Source organism: Rhamphochromis longiceps, linkage group LG22 (assembly GCF_057381845.1).
Source record: "Rhamphochromis longiceps isolate RC_006_pf linkage group LG22, R_longiceps_female_GT1.1, whole genome shotgun sequence".
Lineage (NCBI taxonomy): Eukaryota > Metazoa > Chordata > Actinopteri > Cichliformes > Cichlidae > Rhamphochromis > Rhamphochromis longiceps.
This window is the reverse complement of record NC_140577.1, coordinates 36,115,700-36,129,381: the sequence shown is the minus strand read 5'-3', so window position 1 is coordinate 36,129,381 and position 13,682 is coordinate 36,115,700. Positions and strand designations below refer to the sequence as shown.

Genomic DNA, 13,682 nt, shown 5'->3' with positions numbered 1-13,682 from the left:
CGTCAAGCGTCGGATTGGTTAAAGAGAAAAAGACCGGAAGTGTGAACTCTACGTCTTAACATAAAATACGTCCATTCATCCATCTTCTTCGGAGGGCTTGTTTTTTCAATCAGTTGCTTGATTCAATAAAAAAAATAATCTGAACTAGGTTGCATTATAGACTGACATGTTTGTATATTCCTTGTGATTTTTTCGGCAATTTTCACTGGTATCAAAATAAAATCCAAATTTAAAAATGTAATGGTTTGAAATAACATGTTACACAGTATGATCAGGGAAGATAAAGCAAATAGGCTAACGAGTGCAAAACTATTCTATGAGTATTGATATTGGGTGAAAGGACATTACAAGCCTCAGGTCTACTCGTGCACACGTGAAAAATTACAGAGATTAAACAGATCGCCAGTGTAATTTTTTTTAACCTCATTTGGAATAAGTTAAAGTGTATTGCATCATATGAATATTGTTTTTTATAGGCAGTCTTCAGGGGAAATAAGCCACAGGCTTTTATTTTGACAGATCACACCGGAAACCCTGCTCGTCACGGTCGCTAACGTGACAGTCGCGGTTCCACCACATTCTCGAGCAGTCAGTCAAAGCAGCGGACAGTAAAAAGAAGCGGACGAGCAGCGTTGCGGATTTACAGAATAAACAGTGGAGCTCATAACACATACGTCCAGCCAGCTTATAAAGGTGAGCTGCTCGTATTCTTCTGTAATGGAGTCCACTCTATGAAGACAACGAAGATTTATTGGGTTATTTTGTGGGGAAGGGGGCGGGGGTGGTGGTGGTGGGGGGCATCCATTCTGTCTTTTGTGCTGGAGCAGATTTGGCAGCGGTCACTGAGGTCCGCTGCTGTAGAGGAGAGATGTCGGACAAGTGTGTCCTTCAGCTTTATCTTCTTCGGCGCGTATAAAGATTGCGAGGCTGTCTTGCTGTTAACTCTTCACACAGCCAACAAAACAGGCGATCCGGGCCGCGGGAGCTCGCTGGCCCCTCATCTACAGCTCTGTGAGCTGTTTGATGTGGACTAAAGAGGGTTCCCCCGAACGTGGTCTAAAATCTGAGCAGATTTAAACCCGTTTCTCATTAAACGACTGTGTGTATACCATACGAGACCTTTAGAGTCATAGGCAGATGCACATTAATTCGGCATATATCCATGCACCTAACTGAACTTACTAAAATGTAAACTATAATAATCGTTGGCCCAGTCGTCACTCAACCGTTAACAGCGAAATAGCCTTGCTAGGAATCCGAGCCAAAAGTGGGAATTCCCTCTTTACAGAGTCGGGTACAGGAAAGGTTCAGCCGGAGAGAAAACCCAAACTCGTAACTGTTTAATGAGCCGTTAGCCTCAGACAAAAGAACAGAATGAATCCACGGGACTGTGAGTGCCCTGCTGGGTGGGATCTATGTGTAGACTCGCTCAGTAATCGGTGACCGGTTGAGCTGTTGTGACAGTTTGGGAAAGAAAACATCCTCCGAAAGCCCAACACGAACCACCGGTATGTCTCCAACTTTTGGTTTCAGTATGTTTGTCCTCACCTGACAACTGGAAACACGCAGATGTGTACAGAGCTGTTAGCAGCTCACCCTGAGGTCTGAAACGATGTCCTTCTGTGTCACTCTAACCCCACCAAAAACTGGAGTGAGGTATCAGCTCTCCACCACAGTTAACTGCACAGTCTTCATGCTGCAGCTGTTTGTCAGATGTCAAAGGTGGAGTGAGCTAACCAAAGCCACTGTCATGTACACCGCCCGTCTGTCCTTACTGACTGTGATTCTATATTCACGTGAGCAGCAAAAATGCCCTCACAGCCATTCGTCTGTGTCATGCATTTTTCATTGCACACCAGGGAATGTAAATAGAGGCATTCACCTTGAGCTCCTCTCTCACATACACAATAATGGGGACAATTGATTTAGCGAGGCTGACCTTGTAGGTGTCTTTTTCTGAGACTCGTAGGTTGTGACTGACAAACGTTCAGCCTGGCTGAATGTCAGAATGAACCACACCAGAGCTCGGTGTTTAACTAATGACATCTGCGGGTGTATCTTTGGATGAGGACATAGGATAACACTGCTTGTTTTTATTATCATTCAGCAGTCCAACGGCAGCAGGTTGTTGTCAGTAGGCTGTCTCCTCCTTTATCGGACAGAGAATCACGGCTGTTTTTAGAGTTCTGCAAAAGGACCTTTTTCTGATCCAGCATGACTGATGTGGGTTCAGTGCACAGATAAGGTAAACAACGTTGGATGAACTTGAGTGGGGCAGTCTTCCTGCACACAGATTTGTTTTGGGTTTTTTTAAACAAACCTTTGATTATTTCTTCACACTCCTGTTCTTGGTGAACTCCGTTGTCTTCCTTCCTTATTCTGGCCCACTTGTCAACCAGTAGGCATTTGACCCATGCATATATCATCCTCCTTTGGATTTTGGAGGGCTACACAGGAGCGTGTTTGCAGTGGGTGAAAACCCCGTTCCGCCTGCTATCTAAATGAAAGCGTGTAGGCAGACGGGCACATTTACAGGACCCTAAATTAGTTTGAAGTGTGTAACAACAGCCCTATGACATGTATACAGTTCAATAAGTTACCAGTATGACAATGTTACGATCACACAAACATATTTTCCATAATGTTATTTAAGGTGATGTTTTTCCTTCTTCGATCTGCTACCCAGAAAATACGTCGTTGGCTCGGTGACCTCAACTCCTTGTTGATGATTGCGAGGTGGAAAATCTCTGAGGCTTTGACTTGTTGTAGTTGTGCTCAGCGGCTCAGCAATCTGATGAATTTCTGTTGTCCACAGTTTAACTTTCAAACCCAAAGTATCTCCCTTCATTCCATTCATGGATTCACTGCACAGTGCCTTATAGGGTGGCTGAAGCCACAAACCTAAACTACCAGTTAATTCTTTGATACTTCTCAAGTCTGAATGAAAACAGATGTGCAGATGGAATAATGCTGGATTAAGACACCTCAGATTGAAAAAAATCAGCTTGATTGGATCATCATCGGCTCCTTATGAGCTTCAGAGAAATGACTGCATATCAGACCGTGAGGCCTCCCCTTAAACTTCCCAATATGTCTGCATGCTTGTGTGTGGTGGCAGTGACTACATGGCAGCATGAGTTTGTGATTCCCTTGAAGCACATATCCAAATACCAGTGGCTGTGAGCATGACCTGGACATTTTGAAACCTCCAAACTGTGAGAACATTGCTGTGTGAACAAGCTTACGAAATGTGTGCTGTTTCATAAAATGTTACACTGCACTTGTACGGCAGAGTCGTGGAGGCAACTGTCAGGATACGGGGGACAAGGACAGCCACGAATGTCCAGCTTACTGGGTTTTGCTCAGCAATATGCGAAAGATCAACTGGCTGAACTGGGACACAGAATTAACAGCCTGCACAGAGGAAGGTGTTTGACCACAGCACAGGTGAAGGCTCCCCCATGCCCCCCATGAGTACTAGTGCCAAGAAACGGAAAGGCCCACAAGCAAAACTCGAGGACCTGCAGCCACTACTTGGAACGTTGTTGCAGCGCAGCAAAGCTGTTGGTTTCTCAGGAATTCAAGAGTGACATCGTTGTACCATAAATCGGCTCGGATCCCTTCTTCAGCTGCACTGTGAGAAATGCACAGATGCTGTTTGTGTGACTGATGCTATCGACACAGCATCCTGAGTTCGTAATTACAGCTTTAAATATGCCCATGAAGTTTTGAAAAGCCAGCCCTGACTGTTGTGAAACAGGCGTGTAACCCACAGCACAGATTTTCTAACACACCCTGCAAACAGGGTGTTGAGCATGAGCTGGAAGCTGGAGAAGCCTGCAGTCGAAGCAGATCCCAGGTTAAACTGTGGTTTTGTGATTCATACAGGATTCCCAGAAACTGGAGTGTGTCCTGATGAACATGTGACTGCTGTGTGAAAGCAGAAATCAGGTGTCCTTTAAAGTGCAGGACAGACTGTTCGACTTACTATTTGCAGTTTTACTGTTTACCATTTCAAAATGTGTACTTCTCACTGACTCTATAAAAAACAGCCATTTGAAGCTTGACTGTTGGGATATTGCCTTCAGCATGCAAATCAACAACAAACACTTACCTTTTCAAGAAGAACTAAAAAGATGTGTGCACATAAAACGGTGTCAGGGAAGGCAGCTGAAAGAGTTTTACGTGACACGTTAAAGAGGCGTTCGACTGGATGATCAAGGCTCAGACGTATGAGAGTGAAAATCCCTCTGAAAGGGCGACAGCTTCTTTGCAGGAAAGGCGTCAGATTATTGAACAGAGACATGAAAATAGTAAAAGATGGAAGACGTGTGTAGTGTCTTTGTCTGTGTCAGAAAGTTCTCATCCATCTGTCTCTTGTTCAGTTCGGACCTAAGCTCTCTTTGTCACGTGCCGCTTTATCTTCTGCTGCGTCTTCTCCTTGCTCATTTCCATCCTCCTCCTCTCCCATACCTCCTCCTTCCTTCACTCGCATACCTGCCACGCCTCCATGTTCATCCTTGTCTCCACACTTGTCCCCCTGCACCTCTGTGTGGTTGCAGACGTCCTCGTTTCCTGTGTAGCTCGTTTTACTCGTCTTTTTCACTCCCACACAAGACAAAACCAAACATAATTAATAGCAACGGGTGACGCAGCTTGTGTTGTCATAAATAATAGGTAAATGAAACTGTAAATTTGTTTTTGGTCGATTATTTTTTGGTTACAACAAAGCTTCTTGGAAATAAATCTTATGTTGTTGTTTAAATGGAGCCACGTTTGTAAGGAAAATGCATCTGTGGGTTGAGCAGCAGAGGTGAGGATGTGACGAAAGGCCATGAAAATCCTGCCAAATCTTCTCTGTCGGTGCCAAACAGCTTATTGTGCTATTGACTCGTGTTCACTGTTGTTTATTAGGTTGGGTAATTGACGTCTGAAGAAATCAGACGGGGCCTAAGCAGCATGTGGAACAGTCCCCACAGCCTGGCGCCTCCTCATGCTGGTCACCAGCTTGGTCACACACTGCTGTGGGATCCCACAGCAGTGTGTGACCAAGCTGTATTTAAAACTGTGTTTCTCAGATGACCGACCTGTAGTGAAGGTTGAGTAAACCTCTTCAGGTGTGCTCGTTACGTGCCGTTAAAGCCTGTGTGCATGTGCAACCATCCCACAGCGTCGCCATGTCCAGTGAGGTGCAGCCGAGGCCGGACGACAGCCCCAACACCAGTGGGGGGAGTTCGGACGCCGAGCAGAGGGAGGCGGCTCCTCCGGAGCAGCCGGGCCCCGAGCAACGGGACCAGGCCCAGCCCAAAAAGAAGGAGGCCAAAATCTCCAGTAAGACCGCTGCCAAGCTCTCCACCAGTGCCAAGAGGTAAAGCTCAGTGCGCTCACTCTGTTTTGCGTTGTGCACTCTGCTGGGTGTGCGCCCGTTTAGCTTCTTGAGTAGTCGTCTGTCGCTCACTTGTTCTCTGTGGTACTGCTGTTTAAATTGCTGCTTTGGTTTTGCAGTCAAAAGCCAGCATCAGCGCTGCACTGTAACCTTCTGTTAATGAGGTTACAGCAGCCACTGTGAAATAAACACTAAACACGAGATGCAACATTAGGACACTCATTAGATAACTGGTTAAATAAAAAGTAGGCGAGTTATGAAATGATGAAAGTACCGCCTGCTTGTATCTAATACATCTTTGTTGTTAAATCGAGTAGTAACAGGAAAAAACACATACTGGTGTTCTAATACTGATAATGGTGGCGTTTGGCATCTGCAAAGCAGCTGTGCTGAGCTTCTCTAAGCATGACAATACAAATGTTCTACGGTGTTATTGGATATGGAGTAGGGCTGGGCGATATAAACGGTATAAATTTGGCCAACGATAGAGATTTTGACTATACCACTCTATCGCGACCACGCATGTTGATGATGTCATCAAGCGGCGCCTGTTTTGGTCGAAAGAATCGCAGCAGCTAAAACCATTATCATCTGCAAATTATGCCGACAGTCACAGCAAAGAGATGAAGCACTTTTGAAATATGGGGAAAGCCAAAAACTGCGCTTCCTCCACTTCCGTAACATTGATTGATTAATGCTGAATTCTCTCGCAGCTGCTCTGTTCCCATGTTGTTGCAGTGTATTAATAACTAACCTCGTATTGTGGATGAATAATCTCAGTTGTTCTCCTGACTGACGTTTGGCCCGTGTAAAGCATCCTGCTATGCGACTGCATTTGTCCCTGACCACCAGAATCCCTCACGTTAACTTTTATCGAGTGGAAAAAAAATTGGCGTTCAGCCTCCAGCTTCACTGTGCTAATGTTATGCTAACATAGCTGTGTCGCTAGCAGTCACGTAGCACAACATTATATACCAGCTAGCCCAACTCCAGTAACCCTACAAACGCCACTGCTGTTTAGTTTTCTGTCTTCATTTATGTTGGAAGTGATAACAGAGCTGAACGTTTGAATGTTTCAGAAATCTCTCAGTCTGAACATGCTTTAACATGTTTAGGTGGAAACTAGCGAGCTAACTTCCTGTTAACTTTTAACTCCGTTAAATTTAATAACTTCTGTTTTCATGGATGTAAAACTTAATTGTTACACCTGGTAAAGCAGCAACGCTGATGATTTAATTAAAGATGAAAGAATTTAGACGTTTTTAACTCTCAGTGTTCGTTTGACTTTGGGACCTGAAGTAGACGGAGTTTTGGACCCAGATTACTCTGAAGCTCCTCACTACGGCAGCCGTAATGCTCTGACAATCCATCAAGCAGTGCGGCTTACCAAAGTTGTACTAAAACATTTTTAACAGATTTCTGCCAAAATCAGTTCGAGGTCAGTAAGCACAACCAGAATTCATACATAAGGCACACTCTCGATTTTTGAGAAAATTAAAGGATTTTAAGTCTTTATAGTGTGGAAAATACGTTATACAGAAGAAAAGAATATATCACGATATATATCGTTACCGCACGTGCTTCAAATTATATCGCGATATGCAGCTGTCTTTAAGCCTCCAGGTCCCAAGGACAGAGTTGGTGTAGTGTCTGTTTGCACCCGTGGTGCTGCTGCCTGTCCTGCTGCCAGGCAGCAATGTCTTTCTGAATCAAACACAGGATTTTCATTTATAAGAGCTTGCAGGTTTCCCCAAACTGATAAACAGTGCATTTGCATCATGACTGAATCTAGCAGCACTGACTAACTGTGAGCTGCGGGATCAGTTTCATGATCTTTAATATGCAAATTGTCATGACCACTGATCAATGGCCATGAGTCCCATTCACAGAGAGCTGGGGAATGGCTGCAATCACAGCATTGTACGATGGTGACAGATGCACCCTTAGGCCCCTCCTCCATTCAGAGGTGGGCTTTCCCTTTTTCACATACGTGGTGGTGTTCCAGGGTAGAATAACAGAGCTCTCTTTGCCACTTCTTCAAAGTATTAAGACGCAGTTCCAAAGGCAAACCCACTTGTCTGGTGCTGAGAGCGGTGCTGTTGCTGAGGTTGGGGTCATCCTGTAATCTCTTACAAACTACCTCCAGTGTTTTAGTGACTGGAACACAAGTGAAGAGAGATGTGACATCGTATGAGACCGTGGTTTCATCTGCCTCACCTTCTCTTCAAAACCCAAGCTGTTCTGGATGTGGTGTTCAGAGCTGCCTACCAATGGGCTTGAGCTGGTTTGAGTCAAGCAATCCATTAATGTGAAAAGGGATCATCTCTGAGTCAAGGATGGTCCAAGGATGCAACTAAGGGTGCATTTACAATGCTGTGATCTTAGCCTTGGCCATTGATGGTCATTGGTACATCGTATTGCATATTAATGATCACGAAACGGAGCTCACAGCTGATTGTTACAGAGGGGTGCTCGTGTTGGTCATTACACAGATGTTATAAGGTTGTAAACCTGCAGTCAGCTGAGACTGAAGAAGCCACCTGGATGATGATGAAACGTTTCTCAGCTTCCTGGGATTTTCTTACCTGAAAGATTCAAGTTTTGTTTTTATTTACATTCATTAATTTTGTGTGTAAACAGCTGATTATGAAGGGCTGATGTTAGCTGATTAATACACCACAGCACGTCATCGCCACAATCCCTGGTTAACTAATTAATCATTGATGATTGGTTATTAATGCTGAATACAGTATCACTTAATGTATTATCACTTACCACTAGTAAATGGCCTGTATTTGTATAGCGCCTTACTAGTCCCTAAGGACCCCAAAGCGCTTTACATACCCAGTCATCCACCCATTCACACACTGGTGATGGCAGCTACATGTAGCCACAGCCGCCCTGGGGCGCACTGACAGAGGCGAGGCTGCCGGACACTGGCGCCACCGGGCCCTCTGACCACCACCAGTCACTAGTGTCATTAACATAGTTAATATCAGCACTATTGTACATACAGTGGGGCAAAAAAGTATTTAGTCAGCCACCGATTGTGCAAGTTCCCCCACCTAAAATGATGACAGAGGTCAGTAATTTGCACCAGAGGTACACTTCAACTGTGAGAGACAGAATGTGAAAAAAAAATCCATGAATCCACATGGTAGGATTTGTAAAGAATTTATTGGTAAATCAGGGTGGAAAATAAGTATTTGGTCAATAACAAAAATACAACTCAATACTTTGTAACATAACCTTTGTTGGCAATAACAGAGGTCAAACGTTTACTATAGGTCTTTACCAGGTTTGCACACACAGTAGCTGGTATTTTGGCCCATTCCTCCATGCAGATCTTCTCGAGAGCAGTGATGTTTTGGGGCTGTCGCCGAGCAACACGGACTTTCAACTCCCGCCACAGATTTTCTATGGGGTTGAGGTCTGGAGACTGGCTAGGCCACTCCAGGACTTTCAAATGCTTCTTACGGAGCCACTCCTTTGTTGCCCGGGCGGTGTGTTTTGGATCATTGTCATGTTGGAAGACCCAGCCTCGTTTCATCTTCAAAGTTCTCACTGATGGAAGGAGGTTTTGGCTCAAAATCTCACGATACATGGCCCCATTCATTCTGTCCTTAACACGGATCAGTCGTCCTGTCCCCTTGGCAGAAAAACAGCCCCATAGCATGATGTTTCCACCCCCATGCTTCACAGTAGGTATGGTGTTCTTGGGATGCAACTCAGTATTCTTCTTCCTCCAAACACGACGAGTTGAGTTTATACCAAAAAGTTCTACTTTGGTTTCATCTGACCACATGACATTCTCCCAATCCTCTGCTGTATCATCCATGTGCTCTCTGGCAAACTTCAGACGGGCCTGGACATGCACTGGCTTCAGCAGGAACACGTCTGGCACTGCGGGATTTGATTCCCTGCCGTTGTAGTGTGTTACTGATGGTGACCTTTGTTACTTTGGTCCCAGCTCTCTGCAGGTCATTCACCAGGTCCCCCCGTGTGGTTCTGGGATCTTTGCTCACCGTTCTCATGATCATTTTGACCCCACGGGATGAGATCTTGCGTGGAGCCCCAGATCGAGGGAGATTATCAGTGGTCTTGTATGTCTTCCATTTTCTGATGATTGCTCCCACAGTTGATTTTTTCACACCAAGCTGCTTGCCTATTGTAGATTCACTCTTCCCAGTCTGGTGCAGGTCTACAATACTTTTCCTGGTGTCCTTCGAAAGCTCTTTGGTCTTGGCCATGGCGGAGTTTGGAGTCTGACTGTTTGAGGCTGTGGACAGGTGTCTTTTATACAGATGATGAGTTCAAACAGGTGCCATTCATACAGGTAACGAGTGGGGGACAGAAAAGCTTCTTACAGAAGACGTTACAGGTCTGTGAGAGCCAGAGATTTTCCTTGTTTGAGGTGACCAAATACTTATTTTCCACCCTGATTTACCAATAAATTCTTTACAAATCCTACCATGTGGATTCATGGATTTTTTTTTCACATTCTGTCTCTCACAGTTGAAGTGTACCTCTGGTGCAAATTACTGACCTCTGTCATCATTTTAGGTGGGGGAACTTGCACAATCGGTGGCTGACTAAATACTTTTTTGCCCCACTGTACATTGTTGCTCGTGTCTGTGCCTCGTTTGTTGTGTGTCTGTTTATTCCACTGACCTCTTGAAGGGAACGAGGAATTTTCCTCAGCATTAATAAAATTCTTATCTTAATTGTTTAACAGCAGGAAGCTGTTTAGAGGCCAACAAGCAAAAAATAAATCAACAAACTGGAAAAAGTCCTCATTATGTCACATGTTGCTCTGTTACTCACCAGTTCATGGCAGGTTGAAACTGGGTATACTGGTGTGCTGACACTGGTTGTCTGGCCAGCAGCAGAGAGCTGCTCCTATGTTGATGCCAGAGCTGCTGAGAAAGTGCTTGTTGTTCTCCACACCGTCACTTATCGGCAGCTGTGCTGTTGATGAACGACATGCAGGAAGTGCAAGAACAGCTTTACCTAAATAAAGGCGTTATTCTACTACTCTTAATTATATTATCTGGGAGCTGCTTAATTAGTGTCAGATCCAGTCTGCAGCAGCTCCAAACAGCCATCATCAAGTGTTCCTGTCCCGCATGGGCACACACAGGTGGGCTGAAAACACTGAGAGTCAGGTGGAGACCAGAGATGGACCACTTTGAAGTTCATTGGCTGGTTGTGATTTTCCTTCTTAGTACAAATACTGTAAACCTTTATTTCATGGAAGTCAGATGTAATCACTCTTTAGGTCTTCATTTTTACTCAAAACTGCAGCAGTTTAGAGCACACACACACACACACACACACGTGCACGCACGCACACACACGTGCACGCACACACACGTGCACACACACACGCACACACGTGCACGCACACACACATGCGTGCGCACACGCACACACACATGTGCACGCAGTAGTTGAGGAACATTGGCACGTACAGGTAACTTTATCTACACATGAGGCTGGTTGCAGCGTGGCAGTGCTGCGTGTTCACTGTGTCATGTAGGACTGCTGTGTTCCTGCTGTTATGCTGGAGCTCTTTAATCCAGCTGATAGTTGTAATTTACTTTAATATAACTTGTTATTTAATGAATATTTAATGAAATAGAATTTACATTTGGATTTAATAAAACAAACAGGAAAACACAAGAACAGATTATTATTTTTTATTAAGATGAAAAAATCCATTTATCGACATACAAATGTATTTATTTTATAGAAAAAAATGTTGAATCATTTCTCAGAGAAGAACACCCAAATCTTACATTTGGGAAAAATGTGTTTCTTACTTGCCTAATAAATAATAAAATCATTTTTAGTTATTAACATGTTTTTTCCCTAAAATGTTCTAATATAATCTGATAAATGAGTTTCCCACGGTCTGTGAAGTAAGTCTCAAAATGACAGCGATGCCAAAGACATGCTGCACAGCAGCGTTACAGCTGTGTACTGTGGCTGTCTCACACTGCTTTGTGTGTTTGAAGTGTCTTTTACTAAAAGCACAAGGAGTGCAGTGAAGTCGCTGCTGAGGCTCATACTTTCTTTCAGCAAAGATTTGGTTTGATGTGTGTGTGGACACTCCGTGTGGACTATGTGTGTCCACACAGAGTGTCCACACAGTGTGGACACTCTGTGTGGACACTCTGTGTGGAGCTGGGAAAGAGCCATCTGAGAGAAATGTTTATAGTTCATATCAGGGTTCGGTTACATCAGTCAGCTGCTTAAATCTGTTATCCCCCCCCCCGCGTGCTTTCTAAAGTGGGCTCTTTATTTCAGCTGTTGTGAGGCGAGACAATGACTGGGACTGTAACGTGTAGAGGACAGCACTTAATCACAGCCTTTGTGCACACAGTTTGCAGTGCGTGCACTCTGCTTTAAAGAGCCCAAACATCAGACTGTCTGCGCCCCTTCCAGCAGAGTCGTTGTCGTTTCGAGCCTGGACCGTGTCTGTTGGGGTCGTGTGCGGTACGACTGTTTGAGTGTCCGTGAACATTTTCAGCAGTCGTTGTGTTTTTGGGAGTTAGCAGCCCAAACATTAGCACGTGTGCTGCAGGCTGCTCCTCTTGGACTGTGTGTGTCAGGATAACTTGATGTGGCTCTAACTCTAATCCAAGCACACGGCTGACTTGGCCTGGTATTATTCTCGCTGTCATTGGCCTGTTTGCTGGCTGTCAGAGCACGGACAGGACTTTTATCGACTTTATGACATATTTCTACTGAGGAAGCTCATCCATGATGATTATCTTCACCACGTGAGTCATGTTAGTTTTTGTTTTGTATGAAATACATTTTCACACCTTGTTGTATCTGTTACATCAAAAGCCGTCCACGTGCTGTATTCACACTTTGAAAATCATAATGCATATATGACAAATGCTTCATCGTGCAGCATTTCATCAATGGGAGTGTGTGGATTTGCTCGTGCGTGCACTGGATATTATATCTATATTATTATATGAAATGAGGTCAGTCATAGCAGACGCTGCATCAGATACATACAGAGAGGACCTCTCGTCCACAGTGGGGGCCGTGCCATAAAAATAAGGACCTCGAGGGTAACCACTTAAGGTTTATTTGACTGGTAGCTTTTGTAATAAATCATCAGGTGCTGCACATGCAAAGCTGCTTGTATACGTCATAGACTGATCCACATACATGCAGAGTGTAACAGTGTATTCATGCACTGTGGAGCCTCGTGCACACGCATGAAGAACTGGGACTATAATCAGAGGCGCCTTTCCTTTCAGGTTCATCTCACTGCTCTCACTAACAGGTTCCCAGCTGCACTAGGGCTGCTCGATTATGGCAAAAATGATAATCACGATTATTTTCACTGAAATTGAGATCACGATTACTTGACGATATTTATTTAACCCTTTAAGACCTACTATAGAACCAAGTCCACCAGAGCTTATATTATTTTTTTGTACATGCTGTAGTGCCATTTGTGGGAGCATTTCAAGTTGCTATACATCAATACAACTGTTATAGCCCATATTTTAATAATATGTATGCATTAAGTCCATAGTAATTACATAAATTGCAAAAAAGTGCAATAAACTACAAAAAAAATTGAAAATCGCTTTTGTTTTGTTTACATATATTTCTACTTGGAGAAGTTTAAGAGGTTTATCCCTCAAAACTTTAAATACAATAAAGTTGCAAAAAATAGTTTACAACAACAGGAAATTTATTTTGAGTGTCTTCATAGTTTTATTTTGGAGATACAGCAATTTTTATATACTGCAGGAAAAACAAAAAACAATCCTATGATGCAAATTTGCAAAGAAAACAGCAGGTGCATCATTTCACTGTGGGAAGTGTTACGAACAGCTGATAGGATCGGCAAAGCGTGTTTCTGGAATATTATGTTTTTGTTCCTGCAAGCGCTTTTTATGCAGTTTTTGCAAAGCTATATGTGGAAGGAAACCGTGACCGAGGACAAGCTGATGGCATCAGATGTAAGTACAACTCCTCTGGTTTCATATGCAAAACAAATTATTGCGCTAGCTTACACGGTTCAGGTTCTACAGGGATTTAAAAATAGTTACACAAAACGGAGCGTGCTGCTCTGACCGGCTTTAAAGGGTTAACAATGACTTTAAAAAATAATATAACATAGTGTGCAACACCACTGAAGTTTTTTTACCTCTCTTTTCAACCAACGGCAGTCACTCTCCAAATAACTTCTGCTTAGCTTTCCGAGCTTCCCTCGGGTCCTCTTAATCAGCGGTCTCCAACCTTTTTTGCGCCACGGACGGTT

At 43.9% G+C, this 13,682-nt stretch overlaps 1 protein-coding gene across 1 annotated transcript in view; it reads left to right on the top strand.

The window, feature by feature from the left end:
- The first annotated feature begins 543 nt into the window (after positions 1 to 543).
- LOC146644440 (ubiquitin-conjugating enzyme E2 E2-like) overlaps positions 544 to 13,682 on the top strand; it is a 67,683-nt gene continuing 54,544 nt past the window's right edge. The window contains exons 1-2 of the mRNA XM_085395143.1: positions 544 to 693; positions 5,171 to 5,368. Of these exons, the coding sequence (XP_085251269.1) occupies positions 5,178 to 5,368 (191 nt within the window). The 5' untranslated portion in view covers positions 544 to 693; positions 5,171 to 5,177. The remainder of the gene's footprint in view (positions 694 to 5,170; positions 5,369 to 13,682) is intronic.